This window comes from Ursus maritimus, unplaced genomic scaffold (genome assembly GCF_017311325.1).
Source record: "Ursus maritimus isolate PB19 unplaced genomic scaffold, ASM1731132v1 scaffold_35, whole genome shotgun sequence".
NCBI classification, from domain to species: Eukaryota; Metazoa; Chordata; class Mammalia; order Carnivora; family Ursidae; genus Ursus; species Ursus maritimus.
In genome coordinates this window covers 6,240,296-6,262,943 of record NW_024426119.1, presented here as the reverse complement: position 1 = coordinate 6,262,943, position 22,648 = coordinate 6,240,296, and the positions used below count along the sequence as shown (strand labels likewise).

Below are 22,648 nucleotides of genomic sequence, written 5' to 3'. Positions count from 1 at the left end.
GGTGGTCCCATAGTGACCACAGCTGGCCCAGAAAATGCCTATTGAAGATAGCAGAGATGGAGTTCTAAGGTCACCTCCTCTTCAGTTGGGAAGCTAAGATGATGTCAAAGGAAGTACTTAAATTTCTAGAGAGACAGCCCTGTGGCCATACAGAGGTTCTTCAGGTTTTGATTATACTGAATTTCTCTAACTTGACTCATCTTCCGGGTGACCTCCTACAAAATCAAGGTGAGGCTTGATCTACACTCTGGCCCAGGTTAAAGCATTTAAATAGCTAATGGCCTTCTTGACTTCTGACCCCATCATGGCCTCCCTTGACCCAGCTTATTTCTACGTAGTAAAAATAGACTTTCAAACTGAGAGTAGGGAAGACCATGCAAATGATTTGCATACTTGTTACTATCCGATAAACCAGCAATCTTGCATAGGAGGGAGAGTTGGTTGCTCTGCAAGGGACACACTGGGTATACTTCCCTGGGGGGGTGGTGGTAGGTGGCTCAGCCCACCAGAAAAAGTGCTCTGTATACACACTTGCTATCTTCATTTTCAGCACCCTCCTGGCCAAGCTTAGTTTTGCTGGGAGTGTGTGGGTCCAGAGCTGGACTCTGAGCCTTGTTTCTGGAAATGATGTGGTAGATATGTGACCAAAGGGCCATTCCAGCAACTTGCTCAGAACAAGGGGAAGCTGGGGGCACTTGGGTGGCTCAGTCGTTAAACGTCTGCCTTCGGCTCAGGGCGTGATCCCAGGGTCCTGGGATCGAGCCCCTCATCGGGCTCCCTGCTCCGCTGGGAGCCTCCTTCTTCCTCTCCCACTCCCCCTGCTTGTGTTCCCTCTCTCGCTGGCTGTCTCTCTCTCTCTGTCAAATAAATAAATAAATAAAATCTTAAAAAAAGAAAAAGAACAAAGGGAAGCTGATCCAAGAGGACTCTGTGTCTCTACTGCTGGAGAACAGCAGCTGCTGGCAGCCCTCAGATGAAAAATTCCCACAGAACAGGAAAATTAGAGCCCCTTCTCAAGTCATCCTGTTAGAAATCAGAGGAGTGAAATTGGTCTGGCTTTCCTTTGAGCACATCTGCACCCTTCTGACTAGGTCACCAACTGAAGCTGAGCTCCTGGCCCCTTTTCAAATTGCAGGAATTGAGAATCCCATTTCCTGTTCTAGCTCTTCCCATCTGTGCTCCCCCTCCCCTTCTGCATTGGGATCACGCTGCATTCCCGCCCCTCTCATCCTTGTAGAGAGAAACCGGAAGTCTGGATTCCTGATGCCAGGGACACCTGCTCTGGCACCTGGGCTAAGAAGAACCATTACAGAATGTTCTGGGCTATGACAGCCTTTCACCAGGCAAGCCCATCGGGCAAAACCTTCCAGGCCCTGCCTCGCCCAGCTGTTTGGGAAGATCAGTGGCTTGAGCAAGGCGACGTCCTGTTCTGCATGGTCACTTTGAAATGCCAGGCCCCACATAGAAGCAACCTTCCAACACCACCGCGTCATTCACGAACTCATCTCAGAGCCACTTGCCTTGACCTATTTCACACTCCATATTATTCTATCCACAGCGCCTCCCGGCTTCTGACCTGGGGGCTGACTCACTTTCCTGTTTACAGCCTGGCCTCAACCCTCATTCCTAATGTTTTACATAGTTTCTCTGGCAGTGACCTTTGCTTCCCTTTTGACTAGAATTCAGATTCTCCTCTGGCCAGACAACTTCTGACTATTCTGGGTAAAGGTATGCCAGATCTCACCTGGCCCCCGACACCCTTGGTCCCTGCTGCGGCCTCCTCAGAGCATTGCACCTGCCAGACTGGCCATCATATGATTGGGGTGGCCTCAGTGTGAGAGAGGAGGGTAGAAGAATAGAATGGAGGAGGGAAGGAGCGAGGGAGGGAAGAACGAATAAGCCCCTTCCTTCTGAAAATTTAGCGCTATTGATGCAGACATTAAAAGAAGCGCCGATCATTTTACCCTCATGATTCTTTGATTTGCTCAATCTCAAAGAGTCACAGCAAGTGATAGGAACCTTTTGAGCCTATCTGAGCCTACTGGGAGCGTATAGATCGTGCTCGGGAGTGCTGTTCTGTATTCCACTGAAAGTCCAACTTACCATTCTCTCTGCAACTGAATATTTTCCAACAAGTAATTCTTTTATTTGTCAATGAACTATTCAATGAGTACTCAGATTAAGTGAGATCGGTGAAGTATGGAAGCACTGTGATTGCTAATCAATGAAGTTGGCTGTATACAACATCATTGTCAGGTCCCTTTCTGATGCTATAGATATGGTAGATTTATTTTGAAGTTCCTGATCTGCTCCTGCCTTCTTCTTTGAGAAATCTCCCTCACCCGCAGCCGTGCCAGAAATACCGCACGTTCATACCATGTGACCCTCACCAAGGTGATTGGACTAGTGATGAACACTCGAAACTGATATCGTCAGTCCTTCATCGAGTCAGTGACCAACCAGGTCATCTTGCCTGAAAATGTGAGCTAATGGACATAGAGGTCATTGCCAGTCGTTGGTGGGTGCTAGACCCTTGAGGTTATGTTGGATAGAACCAGAGTCAGTTCACGCTCCATAGGCAACCTGGGGTTGTGAGAGAGCAGAAAGCATTAGTAAGCAGAGACAGCTTGTTTGCAGAGGGGAGGGTGCATCAGACAAGCAGGAAGTTAAGACACCACAGGGACGCAGGAAGAGAAAGGAGAAGCACGTGTCCTAGGTGTCTGTGGCTTCCCAGCTCCAGACCCCAAAAGCTCTGTCTGTCCTTCATTTCCTGCTTGTTGGTATCCATGAGATGAGTTCTTAGATCCAAGACCAAATTGTCTCTATGGCTGAGAGAGTTTTCCAGACAAGAGAAAGCTAAAGGATTAGATCATCGCCTTTTTTTTTTTTTTTTGCGATAAGGATTTCTCTTCCTTATGGCTAAAAATCCTTGACTAAAATAAACTACTACTTAGGTGTTGCCGGCAGTGGCTGCAACAGAGAGTTGTAAACTTTTATCTTGGCAGTTAAGGAAAGGGTAGACTGTTTTCTTCTAGCTTATTTTGAAGTAGGCTTGATGTCATTGAAAGCTATTTACATCCATACTCTGGTTGTTAATCATTTAGGACATTCTGGCTTTTCACTCTTTTCTCACTTGTGATAATCATATTGGCTGTATAGGGTGTGTCCTTAGGGACTCTGCATTTGTGGGGAAAAAAACCCTCACAAAAAGCCCAGCATCAGACAAGCTTACATCAAAGGGCAAGATTGCCTCTGCTTGTTTATAATAGTGGACTTCTGGATAATCTGCACCAGAGACGTAATCTTGATTGCCTTGTCAACAAATTCAGTGCCCAAATGACTGGAGATTTTTATGGCTGGGGAAACTCCAGATAAATAGCATCGGAGGAGAGGCAGGGATGAAGGTGAGGTCATTCAGTCTGTGATCCGTCTCCAGCAATTACAAGCTGCACTCCTCGTCAGATTTAACACCTACACCAAATTGCTATTTACCTGGGTGGAGAAGTGCAAATAGTGGGCACCCTGGGAATGGAGTTGGGGTTGTCCTTTTTTTTTTTTTTTCCTGAAAGAGAGGATACTGTGTAAGTTCGCATAAGATACTCAACTAGTCTGGGTAATAAAATGCAAAGTTAGGTAAGATACTCTAAGGGAAGAGGTTTCATACATGAGGGAATGGACAGAAAAATGCATGTCCGGTGGGAAAAGGATACCTAGAGAGTGGTAGAGGGAGAACTCATTTATAGTGAGAGGGTATGGAGTCTAGTAGTTAGGCACATGGGCTCTGGACCTTGACTCCATGGGTTCGGATCCCGGGTTTACCATTTAGTGACCATGGACAGGTTACTTGATTTCTCGGTGCTTTACTTTCTTCATCTATAAAGCGGGAATAGCGAGAGTACCTGCCTCATAGGTTTGTTGTGAAGATGAATGGAACTGATACATGTCGTGCACAGAGCAGTGTCCGGCCCAGAGGAGGCGCCTAATAAATGCTGTTACTAGTCCGTAAGACGTCACCAGGTGCGTCAGCAAGACCAGCGAGAGGCACGAAAATGAGCACCACAAGTATTCCATCTTCTGGTTCTGTCGAGAAAATCCAATCTGTTTGCTCTTTGACTCTGGAATGTGTGTGCTTTGGCTAAAACAAGAAAGAAGGTGCATAAAAGGGCTACTAAAATGAGGATGGGAAGAGAGGGGCTTTCATAGAAGGGGAGTAAATAGATTGGGTTCTGGTCTGGAAAAATGAAGACTGAGAAGCACTATGATGAATTTCATGAAAGGCGGGAATAGCATGAATAATAACTTGTTTATGAAATACTGGAAAATTAGAACTGGCGTGAAAGATGAATACTTTGAGGTGAATACTTGAACAGATGGTTACTTGACTGTGCTTGCTGTGTGTCATTCAGTCACAGAGCTCATTAGCTCAGGGGTTTCAAAGCAATCTGGATGAAGGCTATGGGTTATGGTCCTTTAACTATCAAAGGTCGTTAGGGACGTTTGGGATAGAGCCCTAGTTTAGGCCAGTGCAGCATGTGTAAATAACTTCTACTAATGCAGCACAGAGCTGTTGCAAACCACTCAGCAACCTTAATTCACTTGACTCCCCCAACAGCAAGTTCTTGAGTTTATACCGTGGGCAAGTCTCTGCAGGGAATCCAAAGATGAGAAAGATCGCTCATGGGGAAGGTTCTGATCTGCGTTGCCACCCAGAAAACACTGTGATCAAATGAACTTAATTTGAAGGTTTAATACGGTTGGTTCACTTTTACTTAGAGTCTTGAGACCAGGGAATTTTTGGTTATTCTTTGAGTTCAGAATTGGTACTGTGAAGAAGTTAAGGAAATAAAAGTTCCCTTTTTGTTATTGTTTTGCTTTCATAAATTCTATCAAGGTGATACTCTAATGTTAATAGAAAGTTTATTCTTTCTTGTATTTCTATTATGAAAGTGGTTATTCATAAAAATCAGTTTTAGGGCTAGAGGTTACTTTAGAGACCATCTTCTTCAATGCCTCCTTTCAGCACCGAAGGAGATGGGTCCCTTGGGTGACATACATCAGGGTGGCCAAGCTTGGACCAGAGCCCAAGCTCTAATCTTCTGTGTTTTCTTTCCCATCAGGCTGCTTCCCCCAAGGATCAGGGTGATTGTAGTTGAGCTTCTTTCTATGTACACACAGACGCAGATGTGCTGTGTTTTATGCTGGAGCGCCCAGAAGCAGATTTACCGTGAAGCCAGCGAAGCTTAAGCTTTAGGACCTCTCACTTGTACGAGGCTCGAGTGGGGAGAGGAAGCTAGGTTGTAATCAGGAAACATTTCTATATAAACACTTCTGGTAAATGACCTAAAGAGATAATGGAAGAGATGGATTTGACTTTCCAAGATTCCAGTATTTATTGTGATCTTTCTCACATTCTAAGAAAAAGAAACTTGCTTTTGGACCTATTTCCTACTTGCCGTTTTGTATTCTTTTTCTTAAAGAAGTATCCTCTTCCTGCTGCAAGATTGTAAATTTCAGGTTCCATGAAACCTCAATTTGCCTCTGATGCCCAAAGATACAATTGGTTAGAAATTTCGTTTTAATATTTCAGATTTTGATTTTTGAATTAATTTTTATTTAAAAACTTAAATACACTTGTTATTTTTATTTTTTATATTTTAAGTTAATTTTAACCTTTGTTATAGTTATAAAATAAAGAAAAAGTCGTGTCAAAAGGTTTTAAACAGAAAGGGTAGCTCCTTGACCTATCCTTCCCCACCCCTTAGTTTTGCTCTCCAGAGTCAAGCATTTTTAATTCCTTTAGGTATTTCCCAACTGCTTACCTCCATATTGTTTAATAACTTGCTATCTCAATTGATCAGTTTTATATCAATTTACAATAATATAAAATTTTATATCAATAATACAATAGTATTGTATTATTTTTGTTGTTGTTGTTAAAGATTTTATTTATTTATTCGACAGAGATAGAGACAGCCAGCGAGAGAGGGAACACAAGCAGGGGGAGTGGGAGAGGAAGAAGCAGGCTCATAGCGGAGGAGCCTGATGTGGGGCTCGATCCCATAACGCCGGGATCACGCCCTGAGCCGAAGGCAGACGCTTAACTGCTGTGCCACCCAGGCGCCCCAATAGTATTGTATTATTATTCAGTTGTATGTTGGCTTCCTGTAATGGATTTAACTTTAATTCTAAACATCCCTATTTTCCCCAAAATAGTCAAATCATAATTTTTGGTTACCTCCATCATCACTATTTATATTATGATGACCATGTAAATATTATTTACAGCAAAAGCAAGTAGAATCTTATGGTATCATTTTTTTTAAGAGGCTGTGCGGGGAGGGGCAGAGGAAGAGGGAGAGAGAGAATCTCAAGCAGGCTCCACGCCCAGTGCTTGAGCCCGACCCAGGGCTCTATCCTACAACCCCTGAGATCATGACCTGAACCAAAAGCCAAGAGTCAGACGCTCAACTGACTGAGCCACCCAGGCGCCCCCTATGGTATCCTTTCTCGTGCAACTTTTTATTTGTCTTAAGGTTAATAATTATCTCATTTTCTTTTGCTTAATATTCTGTGTTACCTATCTGAAACACTACCTCTCCTTTCTTTTTATATAGCTTTTCGTTTTCCCCAGAGTCTATAATTGCTATGTTTTCCCTTTTACTTAATTTTCTGTGCCTCTAGCCAAATAGAGTATCAGAACTACCAAGCATCTATTTTATCAATATTATTTGTGGAAGTGGTCAAATATATCAGGTAATCTACCAGTCTTCCACCTCCTCTCCCTCTCCGCCCCCTCCCCCAGACCTCCTTGCTTAATCCGTCATCCTCCTTCTCCAGTTTAAAGTGATTTTTTTTCTAGTGTCTGGAAATTTCATATGATAAGCCTTTGGTGAAGATGTTTTGTGAAGATGACACTCAATGGGCCCTTTCTAAATCTCAGGGAATTGTCTACTCATTAGAAGCAATTTTATGTAACAGTTTCATATAAGCAGATTTTGACAGTGTGTTTTAAATATCTACTACCATACAAGGACTGCCTTCATTTTATAGTTAACTAGGTTTTCGAAGGGAATTCTCTTAATAATTTATAAAATACCACATCTGGATGCCTGAAACGTCTGGTGATTAAAAGTAGGATTTGCTAATATGTAAGTCGACTCCAATTTTTTGATGTGTAAATTAACCTTAGGGTGAATTACCTAAATTTTGGATCCTAGATAATTATTAAGAATATATTCCCAATTTCTAAAATATATATATGTATATTCCCAATTTCTTGTTACTCTCAAACTCGTAATAGCAGTTGCCACTATGAAAACTAGTTTTTAATATATGGAAGTTAAATATAATTTTACAACATAAAATATATTTTAAAAATTTGTTTTACATACTATTTTTTGTTAGCTGCATTAGAAACATTACACAAATAGGGAATTAACTATACTAGTTCCAATAACACCATCTCTCCCTGATACTTTATACATGCAGAATATTTGGTGAATTCTGACTGGGTCCTACTAAGTAGGGCAATAGCATTGTTTTACTTTACTGAAGTAGAAATTAAGGCCATTGTAATTCATGATTAGGTTTTCTTAGGGGACTTTTTGTTCTTAGATGAGGTATGCCCCTGTAAAGGAGGATTAGTGTTTTCCTAAATAATCCACTACATAAATCAGGAATGGCGCTGATTCTTTACAGAAGGAGAAATTATTTTCAGTGTTTTTCAATATAGTTTAATTCCATTCCTTTTGAGATTGATGCAATTCAAGAATTCAGTTGAATTCTTGTGGAACATAGCTCTATACTTTCATTTGATTTATTTTATTTCCTGAGAACATCATTAGAAGAAAATGTTTTTGAGTCCTTAGGATCTTGGTTGAAATGCTCAGCCCTGATAGCCTTTACAAGCAGAGATTAAATGTCTGTGATCAAGTCTTCCTCCCAGAATGCACTGTTATTGGAATGCCCCGACCTCTGTCTAGACCTGTAGTGTTGAAGCAACTACACATCTCCGGATGTACCGCCCCTTCGCCCTTCCTTTTCCGGCTTCAGTCGTATTGTCCACTGAAAGTTGTGGACAGACAGGAGTGGTAAATCCCCAGGGGCAGGTGTAGGCTGACTTGCTTGCCTGAGGTTTTGTTTTTTGTTTTGTTTTTTTTTCCCCAGATTTTTAAGAAATTGGAGGTGATGGGGGTTCGCCCTGAGGAGTGGTGGAAAAGAGAGAAACACCTACGGGAGACTATGGCAGGATTTCTAGCTGTTTATCACTGGGTGGTTTGCCCTGCTTGATGTCCCCAAACTTATGAAATTGAAAATGCTTTTCTAATATCTCCATTTCAAGTTACTTCTCCCTGTAGAGAGAGTTAGTGGTTAATTTGGAGCAGTAACTTATTTCCATCAGGACTGAGGGAATTTCCCCTGGATTTTGGTAGGCATGATGGATTCTAAAGCTATTCTCTAGGGATGCCGTGCATTTCTTCTGAAATTCTGGATCCTTTAAAATGAATGATTTTGCTATTTGGGTGTTTTGTGTAAGGGATTTCCTGGCGCTTGCATTTATATTGCATTACTGGAACTTATCAAAAATAAATGTGTGTACTTGATCAATTGACAATGAAAACATTTGGTTTGTTTCATCAGTTAGACTCAACATCACTTCTCTCTGAGGAACAGTTAAGGTGTCTTCTGGATGAATGCACACTCAACCAAAAGTCCATGAGTAGACTTCCTTCAGAAAGAGAAAAGGAAGACATTGAGGATATAACACCTGAGGTCCCCCATCTTTCCAGATCTATCCTCTCTGAACTCCTAAATGGATTAGAAACAAAGGTCAAAAGCACAGAGGTGAAAGATGCAGATATGCCTGAGAATGAGGAATGTGAAACACGCACAGGCTACTATCTCACCAAAGCCTTGACTGGGCATTACACGTCCCAGGCTCTTGTCATCGAAGCGGAGAATTTGAAATGCCTCCAATTTTCTGAGGACGAGGTTATTACTGACACAAAAGACTACTTTATGTCGAAGACTCTTGGCATTGGAAGACTGAAAAGGCCTTCTTTCTTGGATGATCCACTGTATGGCATCAGTGTGAGCCTTTCATCCGAAGACCAATGTCTGAAAGTCAGCCCTCCAGAGAAACCAGAAACAGGTGAGGCTTGGAGAATGCGTATATTGGTGAATAATTATTACTTGGCATCTCAATATAAAGATGTTATAGTTCCAGGTACAGAAGGATAGGAGTTAGGTTTGTAAATCACAGGTGGTGTCAATAGCAGGCAACATAACACTTATCCGTGTTTGTGGGACACCAAGTTTGAGATTTGTACTCTAATGAGATCCATTATTCCTAACGGTAATGAATACATAGTCTTGATGGTTATACAGAAAACAGTGATGATTTCGTAATAAAAGACAAATTGGTTTGAACAGATGCAAATAATTTGAATAGATTTGCTTAGTCTTTTAACTTCCCCATTTCAGTGATGGCAATTTATTCCAGGGAATGAATTTGTAAATGTGAAATGCATTTTATTAGTGGTTTTATTAGCTTCTACATAGACTTCCTGTCCCAGCTACTTGTATATACTCAGGTATTTTGTCTTGATCCAGTGTTGCTTTTTACAATGGTACAGGTTATAAATACTATCGACAGTTCTTGACATAAACAAATATTCGATTATTTATCTATGTTAGAAGTCTATTTACATAGACTCAACTTTTCCTCTAACGTGGATGTCTCTATGGATTAGTCTATTGATTACTTTATATATTGTCTATTAAATCTATATCGATCTTTTATTACCTCCATACTACCTATTAAATCTAGACTCTGCTAATTCCGAACTAACTCCTCAGCCCCGTATTTCTCACTGCCTGCCAGACAGCCCTGTGTGGTTATGGCCTCAAACTGATTTCCTCATCTTTCCTTTTAACTCAGATTTTCCTCTTTCCCTTCTGTTTCCTCCATCACCTGGGCTCAAAATCTGAGTCATCATTGAATCTCCTGTCTCGTTCGCTCCCCGCCTTCGACCTTTAGTATTGTTTGTTCGCTCCCGCAGCGTCCCCTGTGCCCCTCCCTCCCCTTCTCTTCCTGCTGCCCCAGCTGGACCGCTGCGATAACCCTTGGGTCCATCCTCCCCACCTCTGGTTTCTCCCCACCTCCAGCCATCACTGACCACCAAACTAAGCCCTTCACAGTCCAGCTTTGATAACCACACTTTGCAGCTCAGAAAACTTCTGTAGCTCTCCAGCGCCTACTGAATGGGATCCAGATTCTTTCCCTGGCTGGCCCAGGCCTCCACAATCTGACTTCCATCTCTTCCTCATCAGTCTCTAACTAGTCCTCTACCTGTTATTCTGGTTATGGCTAATCTGGTCTCGGGATTTTCAGGGCTTTCCTCTGCCCCTGGATAGCCCCTACCCCTTTCTTCTGAAGAACGTACAGGTACCCCTTCAACGGCAGTTGGTTGCCAACCCCATTCTCTGAGTGTAACCTTCCCTTCTTCCCTTTTCAAAAGGTTTGATTTCTCCTCTGAATGTCCAAGAACATTGGTCCCCTATCAGATCATTTCACACACACTGTCTTGAAGTTGTTAGGCACACACACACCTTCTCTTCCTTAAAATTGTGTGCTTTTTTTGAGGACAAAGATCCTATCTTTTGATTTATTGTAACATCTCCTTTGATGTCCAAAGTGCTGCCTTAAAGGAAGTGCCTGTTTAATAAATGAAAATTTAAATTGCCCAGTTTTAGAATAATATGCTGAAAATGTGGTTTCACATTTATTCTTCACATTATGAATGAAAGCAGATGGTATTGCTTAAGAGTTGTGCAAGCCTCACATGCTATATAAAGATTTGGAACTTTTTTCTTTTTTTAATGAAATTTTACAAGCTATGAAGTTTGTATCCAGCAGAGAGTTCATTTTTACAACATGCAATTCAATTAGATGGGTGCGTTCTGCCTTTCCCCACTAAAGATCTGCATTTAATACATAAGCTATGAAAACTTTGTTCTGCTCTAAGATCACGGTGTATTTTCTTTCTATTCGGATAAAGGGTTTTTCTTAGAGAAAGTATCTGCATGTCCTCCTTGTCTGCCTTAACAGGCAAACTTACCAAATACGGATGTGGTGATTTGTTGCATACACGATCTCATCCCCGTGGAGTCTGTGTGCAAGGGGGTTGAGAACAGTACTTTGCCAAAATATGACTTTGCTTCTGTGTGAACTTGAGTCACACTGATGTATATCTGTTTCCGAGTAGAACACGACAAGATGGAATGAACTAGAACTTAATGTGACTTGGTGGAAAGAAGCTGCGGTGGCTTACCTATAACTTCATAGAACGTGCCTCTGAAGGCACCAGATAATCCTAATGAATGATTGTAACAACCCCTGTGAGTATGGATGATTAAGATGGCAGAGAGGTGAATATGTGAACCGTATTTTATTTTCCGTTTATTATTTAATAAACTTCAAGGAATAGGTTCCACATTATCATTTTGAGTGAATGTTAGTGGATCTGAGGTTGGAGTTTTTGATTTTACTAACCTCAGTGTTTTCGATTAAAATATTTTGCTGATCAGTTTTATTCTGAATACTAAATGGTAGCTATGTGCTTTCTACGAAAGTGAACACCAGAACCGAATGCCAAGCCAGCTTCCTCGGCACAAAGCGCTTTACGGACGTCGCTTGGACGAGGAGCTGCAGTGTGTTCAGGTCTTTCTTAGGAAATAGTCACATGTGAATGTGATTTCAGAGTCGGTGTCTATAGATGGGAATGAACTAAGAAAAGCCAGTTATCATTTTCTCTTTTAATGGCCAATATTACTGATACAATCTTTTGTTTTTCTTGAGGAACTGAAGTCTGTTACAAGTATTAAAATTCTTCTAAAAGGCAAAGTCAGATAAAACTTCAAAGAGAACCCAGCTGAGTGATACTGAGGGCCCGTTTTAACTGTGACAGTGAAAGATAAGGATCTGCCCCACAGCTGTATTAAAAGTTGCATTTTTCTTGTTTGTGCTTTAGGCTTAGCGGTACCTACTGATATTTGACTTTTTGGATACAAGGTCCAGTAAATTCAGGGATGCCTGGGTGGTTCAGTCGATTAAGTGTCTGCCTTCAGGATCGAGGGGGTCCTGGGGTCGAGCCCTGAGTTGGGCTCCCGCTTAGAGGGGAGTCTGCTTCTCCCTCTGCCTCTCCCCTCCTACCCCGCTTGTGCTCTCTCTCAAATAAATAAAATCTTTTTAAAAAAGGTCCAATAAATTCATTGTTGTTCTCACCCACCCTTGGGGCTTTAGGGGATTGGTAAATATTGTCTTCTCTATTGGTGCCCGGATCAGAACCCATTTGAAGATAGATTCTGATGAATGCAGAGCAAGGAGGTTGGCTTCATTGCTGATGAAATGTAGGGGCTTGTTGTCACCTGGGTAGGCAGCTGAATGGTCTTCCTAATGCTGCGTCCTCCGAGTGAACCGACACACCCTGCCCCTGGCGGAGGTGAAAAGCCTCGAGCCTCACCTGTGGAGACCTGTCCATGTGGAACCACTCGCGTGGAGGAGCCACCAAGCGCCCTTGGCGGGGCGGGCTGGCGTGCTGAGTCCCGTGGAGGAAGGGGCTGAGCTGAGCGTGCCTTTTCCTCCCCCGAACTCAGTGATCAGGGAACTGGCTCTTCTCCCTGGCAGACTGTGGTGCAGAACGGAACGAGGGCGGATGCTTCCCCACCATAAGTTTCTCCACGTTCAAGTGCGAGGAGAGCAGGGAGTAAGCGTTCTTTGCCATCACTTCACCTCTGAGACACCCCTGAGTACGCTGGCACTTCAGAGAGAAAGCCCTTCAGGTCGGTGGTTATTCTAGTATTTAATCAAGTTATCTTATGTTGAATTGCTTTCCAGAGAATCCCGACAGAAAGGCATCTCTGCACGTATGGTATTCTTTTTTTCCCACTAAGCATTTGAGCTACTTATCAACGGAAGTTTGTATAGTAAAGAGGAAAATACGAATAACAAAACCAACAGTAGAATAGGACAAAAGGAACACCAAGTCTGTCATGTAGTAAACAAAGGGGTCAGAGCTATACTAACTCTTCGAGGGAAACAAAGTGGGATTTCCCATAGGACCCATATAATGAATGGTGCTCTTAAAATTTTCTATAACGAATGAGTTAGATACGTTTGTTTTAAAAATAACAACCTTAAATGAAAACTAGAGCTACTAACTGTCTTGGTTGGCTCAGGAGTGTCCTGGTTTCACCACCAAATGTTTCTTGTCCTTGGAAACCCTTAGTCTCTGGCAAACTGGGATGATTGGTCACTGTAAATTGAAACTGAGAGCAGAAACCCAGGGGGCAAATTACTTACTTAAAGCTTGCAGTAGTCTGGGTAAGTAGCAGGACCCCAAACTGGAACCTAGAGGAGCAGAGGAAGGTTGGGTGTGCCCACCCACCAGCAGGATCTGGCCCGGTGGTTGGGAGCGTGGGCTCTGGGTGAGGCAGATCCGGCTTTGAATCCTTGCTCTGTTATCAGCAGTGATTTTAGGCAAGTTACTTAATCTCTCTCTTCTACATCTTGGCTTCCTATCTGTAAGATCAGATGGTTTTAATCCTTCAATAAGGATCAAACGAGAAAGTCCACATAAGATGATTATGTCAGTGGCTGGACTTGGTCGTCTTACGTGGGATAGTAGTAGTCCCTCTTTATCTGTGGTTTCAGCTGCCTGTGGTCAGCAGCCTTCCAGAAGCAGGTGATTCTCCTTCTGGCCTGTTGTCAGAAGGTTAATAGTAGGCTAACGCTATGTCACAGTGCGCATGTCATTCGCCTTCATCCCATCACGTAAGCATTTTATCACCTCACATCATCACAGCGAGAAGGGCGAGTACAGTACAAGGCATTTTGAGAGAGACCATGTTCACGTAGCTTTTAGTACAGTAAGTTATAATTGCATTCTATTAGTATTGCTTTTAATCTTTTACTGCGCCTAATTTATAAGCGAAACGTTGTCAGAGGTATGTATGTCTAGGAAAAATCCTAGTGTCTCTGGGGTTTGGTACTGTCCATGGTCTCAGGCATCCACTGGGGGTCTTGGAACATATTCCTTGTGGATAAGAGGAACTACTGTATTTTTTTTTTAAAGATTTTATTTATTTATTTGACAGAGAGAGAGACAGTCAGCGAGAGAGGGAACACAAGCAGGGGGAGTGGGAGAGGAAGAAGCAGGCTCATAGCAGATCCCATAACGCCGGGATCATGCCCTGAGCCGAAGGCAGACGCTTAACCGCTGCGCCACCCAGGCGCCCCGGAACTACTGTATTTAACACTGAATCAGGAGACTTCCCCTAAAAGCGTGGACCTCTGACTTCTCTGACAAATCAGCAGGTCCTTCCACCAGTGAGGAGAGCTGAGTAGCAGACATTCCCTTTCGAGGAGGCATGTACCTCCAGGGGGACGGGGCCCCCTCCATCTGTCCCTCTCTGCTTGATGTGCCTGGCCCTTTGGAGCCATGTGATTTCCATTCCACGTTATAAGCCTTTGCTGCTTCGAGTGTGGCCCAGTTACTGGGGGCTTATTAGAAAACCCACCGACCCCTAATTTGCACTTTAATAAGCCCCCCCAACGACCCCTACTGCGAGGTTCGAGAAGCACTCTTCCAACCCACAGAGCGTCCGGATCATCTGGGGTATTTTTTGCTTGTTTGTTTTATACCTGTGTCCAAGGTCCTGGCTTGACTTGCGGAATCACTGTCCCTGGTGTGGAGCATTCAGTCTGTCACACTAATGCAAGCTACAAGATTTCGCTATACATATTTGAGAAATATGAATTTCAGTATCGATGTAAGAAAGCTAATTATGTTATTCCGCTGGGTCCTCAGAACAAGTTGACCAACAATGACAACCGTACAGTCTGAAGATACTTCACGTTGAGTCCTGCCCACTGGGAGGTTTATTTGATTGTGACTGTTTACTTATTGTTAAAGTTTATTTTAATTCCAGGGTAGTTCACATACGGTGTTAAATTAGTTTCAGGTGTACAGTACAGGGATTCACCACGGACTGTAACTTTTGAGCGTACTTAACTCCAGGCGGTTGTAGTTGGATTGACTTTTGCGAAGGACGTTGCAGTTGGGAAGGCTGTGTTAGCGTATGGCCTTACTCGGACTACCTGAACAGTTTCGAAGGCACTAGATTGTTTTGAGACAGTTTTCTTTGTTGTAATACAGGCTTTCTGGTTTGTAGTGGAGCGCTGAGATTCTAAAATAGTAACACCATTAGCTAACTTTTTTTTTTTCCGTTAAAAAATATGTTGGCTTGCTCTTAGGGAAATCTTAAACTCGTCATTGCTTTGATGGAGTTCTCTTTCTCTCAAACTGTGTGTGCCTTCAGGCCTCCTGGTTATTATTTGTTAAATTCTTTTTCAAGGCTACTCATTGCTTTTCAGATGTTCTTAGTAACTTAATCAACTCCCCAAAATTTATTTGATCAAAATATCAGAGTTGCTATTTGAGAAATTTCCAGTGTTCATTACCTTTTGATAGAAAACTTTAGTAAGTTTACATTCAATGAATTTATCTTTATAAGTTACCTTCAACTAATTTTCTTTCATGCTTGCTTTCATTCTTGGTTTGAGGTGGGCTTTTCATGTACATATGTGTCGCTGATTATTTTCCTCATCTACTCATAAAATATCACCTTATCATTTTGTTTAATAGTGTCACCAACGGCATGTTGGAGAGTTTTGGTATTTAATTGTAACATATTATCCTTGTATCAGTTAATAAGAACTTGCGATTCCATTGCTTCATTCAAATTGGGTAAAATGACATAGTTAAGATCCTAACTGTGGACTAGGTCTATGGACCAGCAGTCCTGGGAGCTTATTAGAAATGCAGAGTCCCAGGCCCTGCTCCAGGCCCACTGTCTCAGAGTCTGCATTTTAACAAGATGCCCCAGCAGGTGATTTGTGCGAGAAGCCCTGGACTAGATGTTTTACGGGTCACTCTACTGCAGGATTATCCATATGGTGGTGAAAATAATGTCAGAAATTATCTTCTTTTCCATCTGCCCAATCCCTACTTTTTCTTCTTAAATTTAATTTTAATGAAGATACTACCTTCTCCAGATTGTCTTATCTCTCTAAACTTTCCTCCTGTCCTGCTTTTGGGTAACCTTCCCTTTAGTCACCAAGAGCAAGCAGCCCTAACTTGAGTTCTCAACTCTTTCATGGTTGATATTCGGAGACACAGATAACCAGTATGCGATCATCTGTGCTCCGTATACTTTTGATTCCAGATCTCTCTACTTGGCCTCGGCTGCAGATCTGTCTGGCACATTAAGCTATACTAAGTCCATCCCTTAGGCAATGCTTCTTACGCTGGCAACGTATTAGAATCACTTGGTGAGATTTAAAAACAGGTGAATGCCTTTGTTCCATCCCAGATGAATTAAGTGTATTTCTGGGGGGGCTCTGGACATCAGTATTCATTCATTAAGGGCATTGTTCTAGGATATAAGGAATAGGACACAATCCCAACTCTGAATTATTTCATCGTCTGTTGATGAAGACAGGCCCTTAAGCAGATACTCACAGCAGCGGCGAGACAAGAGTAGTAAGAGCTTCAGCACGAAAGACACAAAAGCACACTACAGAGGGAGTGACGAAACACTGGGGAGGTGGGGAAGTGACATTCAAGTTGCGTCTCCAAGGGTGAGGGCCATGTACTGGGTGGGCAAGAAGAGCAACGCTCCAGATAGAAGAGAGAGTACCTGGGAAGGCCTGGGCCGCTCTTATCGTTCCTACTCTCACGTGTGGGATATTGGGGTCTGCTGCTCCTCTAGCCCTCCTTTATCCCTGCAATAGTTTTCATCCATGTGTTGAAAACATCAGAACATTTCTCAGTTCACTCTCTGAGACTCCACATCATTTGTCATTAATGATTAGGGTGATTTTTAAAAATAACAGCATTATTGACATATATTTTTTATACCGGTGTTTGTTTCTTATGGTACCACAACAAATGATCACAACGGAAATTTACTGTCTCAAGGATCTGGAGGCCTGAGGTCTGAAATTTAAGAGTCAGCAAGGCCATCCTCTGCCTGGAGGCTCTGGGGAAAAATGCCTCCTTGCTTCTTCCCGTGTCTCAGGCTTTTGACATTCTTTGGCTTTCTCGCTTTGGGGCCACGTCATGCCAATCTCTGCTTCTGTTGTCACATCGTCTTTTTCTCTGTGTGTGTGTCTCCAGTCTGCCTCTTCTTTTTCTCTTGTAAGGATGTTTGTTACTGAGCCTACAGCCCACCTGCATTAGTCCAGGATCATCTCATGTCAAGACCCTTAACAGTTAACGTGTGCAAAGACCCTTTTCCCAAGTAAGGTAACGTTCACAGACTCGAGGGATTAGAATGTGGACAAACCATTTTTTGGCCACTCTCCAGCAGCACTTTACAATGCAGTGGATTTTATAGCCCCAGAATTGTGCATCCATCACCACTCTCAATTTGACAACATTTTCCTCACCCCCAAAACAAATGCTGTGCCTATTAGTAGTGACTCCCCATGTTCCCCCAATGCCCCCAGCCTTAGGCAACCAGTAATCTGCTTTCTGTCTCCATGAATTTGCCTAGTTTGGATATTTCATCTAAACAGAATCATAACAATATGTGACCTTTTGTGTCTGACTTCTTACATGTAGCAAAATGTTCCCCAGGTTCACCCATGTTGTAGCAGGTGTCTGTACTCCGTTCTTTTTTATGTGGAATGGTAATCTCTTGTATGGCTATCCCACGTTTTCTTTATCCATTCGTCAGTGGGTGGACATTTGGGTCGTTTCTACTTTTTAGCTGTTGTATGTAATGCTGCTATGAAAACTGGCCTCCAGGGAGCCTGGGTGGCTCAGTCGGTTAAGCCTCTGCCTTTGGCTCAGGTCATGATCTCAAGGTCCTGGGATTGAGTCCTGCATGGGGCTCCCTGCTCAGCGGGGAGTCTGCTTCTTCCTCCACCTGCTGCTGCCCCTGATTGTGCTCTCGCGCTCTCTCTCTGACAAATAAAATCTTTTTTTAAAAAAAATTAAAGTAGATTTTGTTCATGTATTTGACAAAGAAAGAGTGAGAGACCTAGCACAAGCAGGGGGAGCGGCAGGCAGAGGGAGAAGCAGGCTCCCCGCTGAGCAGGGGAGCCCGATGCGGGACTAGATCCAAGGACCCCGGGATTATGACCTGAGCTGAAGGCAGACGCTTCACCGACTGAGCCACCCAGGTGTCCCAAATGAATAAAATGAAAAAAAAAAACAAAAAACTGGCCTACAGATTTTTGGGTGGATGTATGTTTTCATTTCCCTTTGGCATATACGTAGGAGCAGAATTATCGGGTCTATGGTAACTTTTTGAGGACCTGCTGGACTGTTTTCTGAAGTGGTTGCACCATTTTACATTCCCACCAGGATGGATGAGGGCTTCAGTTTTTCTGGTTTCTGGATTCAATTGTATTGTCTTCTTTTAGTTGGTTCTCTTATCTCTTCTGCCTTTTCTGGTAACCTTCTCATGAAGGCTGGGGGAATCTTTCCATGTCATTTCTGTTAGTGTCACATTTCTTTCCTCGCACAGTGAAGAAATGGCCGATTAGCAGTGCCCATCCACCCTGAATACCACGTTTACTTTGGGTTTCAACCTGCTTCCCAGAAACAACGCAAAGGAAGCAACAATGAAAGTTGATGCCATCTCCAAATCCATAACCATTTTAATTCTTAAAACCTAGAAAGTTGGGGCGCCTGGGTGGCACAGCGGTTAAGCGTCTGCCTTCGGCTCAGGGCGTGATCCCGGCGTCATGGGATCGAGCCCCACATCAGGCTCCTCCGCTGTGAGCCTGCTTCTTCCTCTCCCACTCCCCCTGCTTGTGTTCCCTCTCTCGCTGGCTGTCTCTATCTCTGTCGAATAAATAAATAAAATCTTTAAAAAAAAAACAAAAACAACCTAGAAAGTTCTCTCTTGGCTGTAAGCTAAATGAAGGTGAGCACCTTCTCTTTTGTTTTTTCTTCTAAACTTCGTATGCAGCCTGTGGCGAGTGTTCAAATTAATATTAAATGAGAATGGCTATTGTCTCGTGTGTAAAATGACTCACTGTTCTGGAGGTTGAATAATTTTTCTTAATTATGCACACATTTCTGATTGCTTAACAACTCTGGTTATTGTTTTCAATGTGCAGATGAACAGGAGACTGAAGATGTGATGGAAGAACGGAAAGAATCTTAAGCAAAGACTGGCTGGGTGTGCTTTTAAGAAAGTTGGTAAATTCAATTACATAATTTTTTCTGAATTCTTATATTCAGTGACTGCATTTATAAGGGCCATTCCTCAAAGAATGATTTTAATATTTGGATTTTCTCTACCTGGACTATATTTCTTTGATATTTTTGAGACTTGGAGTACAATTGGTCAGTGGCTTTTTTTTTTTCCATTGAAATCCTTGGTAAAATTGTGTTTTATTGCCAGTCTTGTAACATCAGGGATACATGATAGAAACCAACATTTTATGTATGTGCGTGCTATGTTCAAGCTAGTTGAAGTGCTATGATGACTTTGTACTTGATTTTATGTGTTACAACCCCCTTGGGATTCAGACAGATTTAATCACTATGAATTCTTACTTGGGCCCTGATTTTCCAGCTCTCCTCCTCTCTAATGCCCGGTGGTTAAGTACAACTCGCCATAGAAAAAAATGAATTTTCTCCATAAAGCAATGTTAGCATAGACTTCGCTTTCCTATTAGCAGTGATACTTCGCTTAGACAGGAGTTTGACTGAATTACTCGATTTTTGTTATCAATTATCATCTTTCAGAATGCAGCAACTATATCACCCTGTTGGAGAGAGTATTTATGTCAGAAGTTTGAGCAGAGGCTCTATGCCTCGCTTTGACGGACCCAGCTTAATCACCTTCGCATCTCTGAAGCAAATTCTATGGCCAGGGGATGGACTGTGATGATTGGTGTAGTCGGGGATTCATGCGTGCTTTTCCTAGATGGGAGTTGGGTTAATCTGCCTGGAATTACACGTAGACACTAGGGACAATAGTAAAAAGTAAGCAGTAGCAATAAGTGCTTTGCGGAAGAAGACCTATATTCACTGCGGTTTCTAACCTCCTACTGTTTCCCAATGAGAATTCTATGGTAAACGCTCTAATTTTAAATAACTTGAAGACTGGAGGGGATAAATAATAAATAATTATTCAAATATTAAATAGTGTGTTGATGCCTCTCTGTGTTAGACTGACAGATGTCATAGGAAGAGACAGCCGCTTTCTGGACAGTAAGTTAGTAGAGAACTGTTATAAAAGGACCCTATATAGAGGTCTTCTAAATGTTCTTTTTGGAGATTCTTATGTTACAGTGGTAATAGATGGATGATATTCTTAAATACATAGGTATTAATCAAAATGCCATAAGCACCATATAGAGAGGGCAAAGGGAAGACACTCAGACTTTTTTCTCTAGAGTGCACTGGAAGAAATTAGAACGCAGCAAATAAAGATCAGCTGCTTAAGTTCTGTGGTTCTGTTTTAAGAGAGAAGTTTTGTCTAGTTACAAGGCAGGCACTTGGATTCATGAGAAAATTTTATGTCAGCACTTTTTGACAACGAACTGGCACAGAACCAGAAGTCCAGTTTATTTCTGATGACAAAGAAATGAGCTGGCAACTGTGCGGCCTTAAACGGAGTTTGGAGTGATAGGTGTGTAGCATGATTATTTTTTGCTCACCTATTTTCATCTGATAGTGGCTGATATTAATGACTGCTAACATCGCATTTCCTGGACTTTAAAAAAGTGAATTCTGTCGCTACTATTTTCAGAGGAATCGATAAGCAATTTCTTTTTTGAGCCTCCTCTTTCAGTGCACATGAAAATAACAGTGGTTCGTGTCGATGTCACTGTGTGATGGCGTAGTTCATCTTGACGCGAGGAGTTTTGTTGTGGGTACCAGCAGAAGTTAAAGTCATGCTTTTAGACTCTCCTAGCTAGGAGTGACACGTGCGTCGTAAAGTTTGAGTCAGGGGAGAGGTGACATCGGTGGGAATTTGGAGTGGTGACAGAGAGGAGCCATTTTGGCCCATCACCCTGTCCGAGGAGCTCCGCTTTCTAAATCTGTGTGCTTCTGGTATTTGCGTGTGTGTGTGTGTGTGTGTGTGTGTGTGAGAGAGAGAGAGAGAGAGAGAGAGAGAAGAGGGGGTGGGGGGTTGAGACCTTATGGCTTCATAATGTGTTTCTTCAAATGGGTATAGTGAGCCTTTATGTTATAGGAGTTTAAGAGAAGGGAAGACAGAATGATCTTAAGTAAAGGATTTTGCCGTTGAAAGAGGTGACACCATTGATTCCATAGCACATCAGCTGAAGGGACCTCTAACAGGGACTGCTAAGTTGATATATAATTCAGATGAGGTCAGGTACATTCAGGGGTATAACGTAATTCAACATGAAGCCTCCAGAATTTTGTTTTCTTTTTTTCTTTTATTTTTTATTTTTTTTAAGATTTTTTTTTTCTTTATTTGACAGAGAGACAGCCAGCAAGAGGGGGAACACAAGCAGGGGGAGTGGGAGAGGAAGAAGCAGGCTCCTAGTGGAGAAGCCTGATGTGGGCCTCGATCCCAGGACCCTGGGATCACGCCCCAAGCCAAAGGCAGACGCTTAACGACTGAGCCACCCAGGCGCCCCGTTTTCTTTTCTTTTTTTAAATATTACCCTGACAGGGAGAGAAAGTGTTCTTTATTAAAAATCAGTGTATTTATTTTAGGGTTCCCTCTACCCCAGAACAAGATAGAGAAGAACAAGCATGAAAGAACATATTTAGGGTCTTACAATGTTAGGTTTTTGTGTTTGTGACTTCTCAAAAAAACTCCTGGCACTGCGTTTATTGTAAATTCCCGAAGGACCTGAAGTTTATTGCCAACTCTTTCTGAAACACGGGACAATAAACTCTTGTAGCAGGAGAAAGCTATCACCCTGATGGTGTAATTTTAATTTTTAACAAGCCCTTTATTTCAATACAACCTACTGATTGGAAGGTCAGTCTCCGAGTAAACATGGAACATACCTTGGGGCGGGGGCGTGGGGGAGCTCCTATTCCTATATACTTTTTCTGTCCTATCCGGATCTTTTCAGTGACTGTAGGTTTGCTACTTGAAAGTGAATAAGAATTCTCTCCCAAAACTTGCCGTGTTTGTGTTCCTCTGAGAAGGAATGATGTCCTGTTTGAAAGAATTATCTTTCAAATCCGTTTTCCAAACTCTGTAACCCTTTCTGGTACCTTCTAGTGCTTGATTCTTCCACCCGGGCACCAGGAAATAATTTGGCAATTTATACTTCCATATGATTATGCTGCCTTCGATGGAGAAATGTTTTTAGAGTGAGAGACAAAGATCAACAAGAAGAGTCTGTCTCAGCCAGTCATTTCTAGTGTTTACTGGATCCCAAAGCCAGACCTTTAGCCTGCTCCTAAGATTTCCAATTCTGCCCGTTCTGATTAAAACCGGAAATTCATCAGTCTGTGTTTTACCTTCATTGTTAGCTCACCGGAAACCCAAGGTCTGCTCCCTGTAATGCTTTGGCCTGCTCTTCAAAAACTAATTTGATAATTTGTATGTATTTTCAGGGTTTCTCCTAAAT

At 42.4% G+C, this 22,648-nt stretch overlaps 1 protein-coding gene across 1 annotated transcript in view; it reads left to right on the top strand.

Moving 5' to 3' along the window:
• The window catches only part of FSIP1 (fibrous sheath interacting protein 1), a 182,971-nt gene extending 162,748 nt beyond the window's left edge, over nt 1-20,223 (top strand). Inside the window, exons 11-12 of the mRNA XM_040620447.1 lie at nt 8,641-9,151; nt 19,196-20,223. Of these exons, the coding sequence (XP_040476381.1) occupies nt 8,641-9,151; nt 19,196-19,242 (558 nt within the window). The 3' untranslated portion in view covers nt 19,243-20,223. The remainder of the gene's footprint in view (nt 1-8,640; nt 9,152-19,195) is intronic.
• The last annotated feature ends 2,425 nt before the right edge of the window (nt 20,224-22,648 follow it).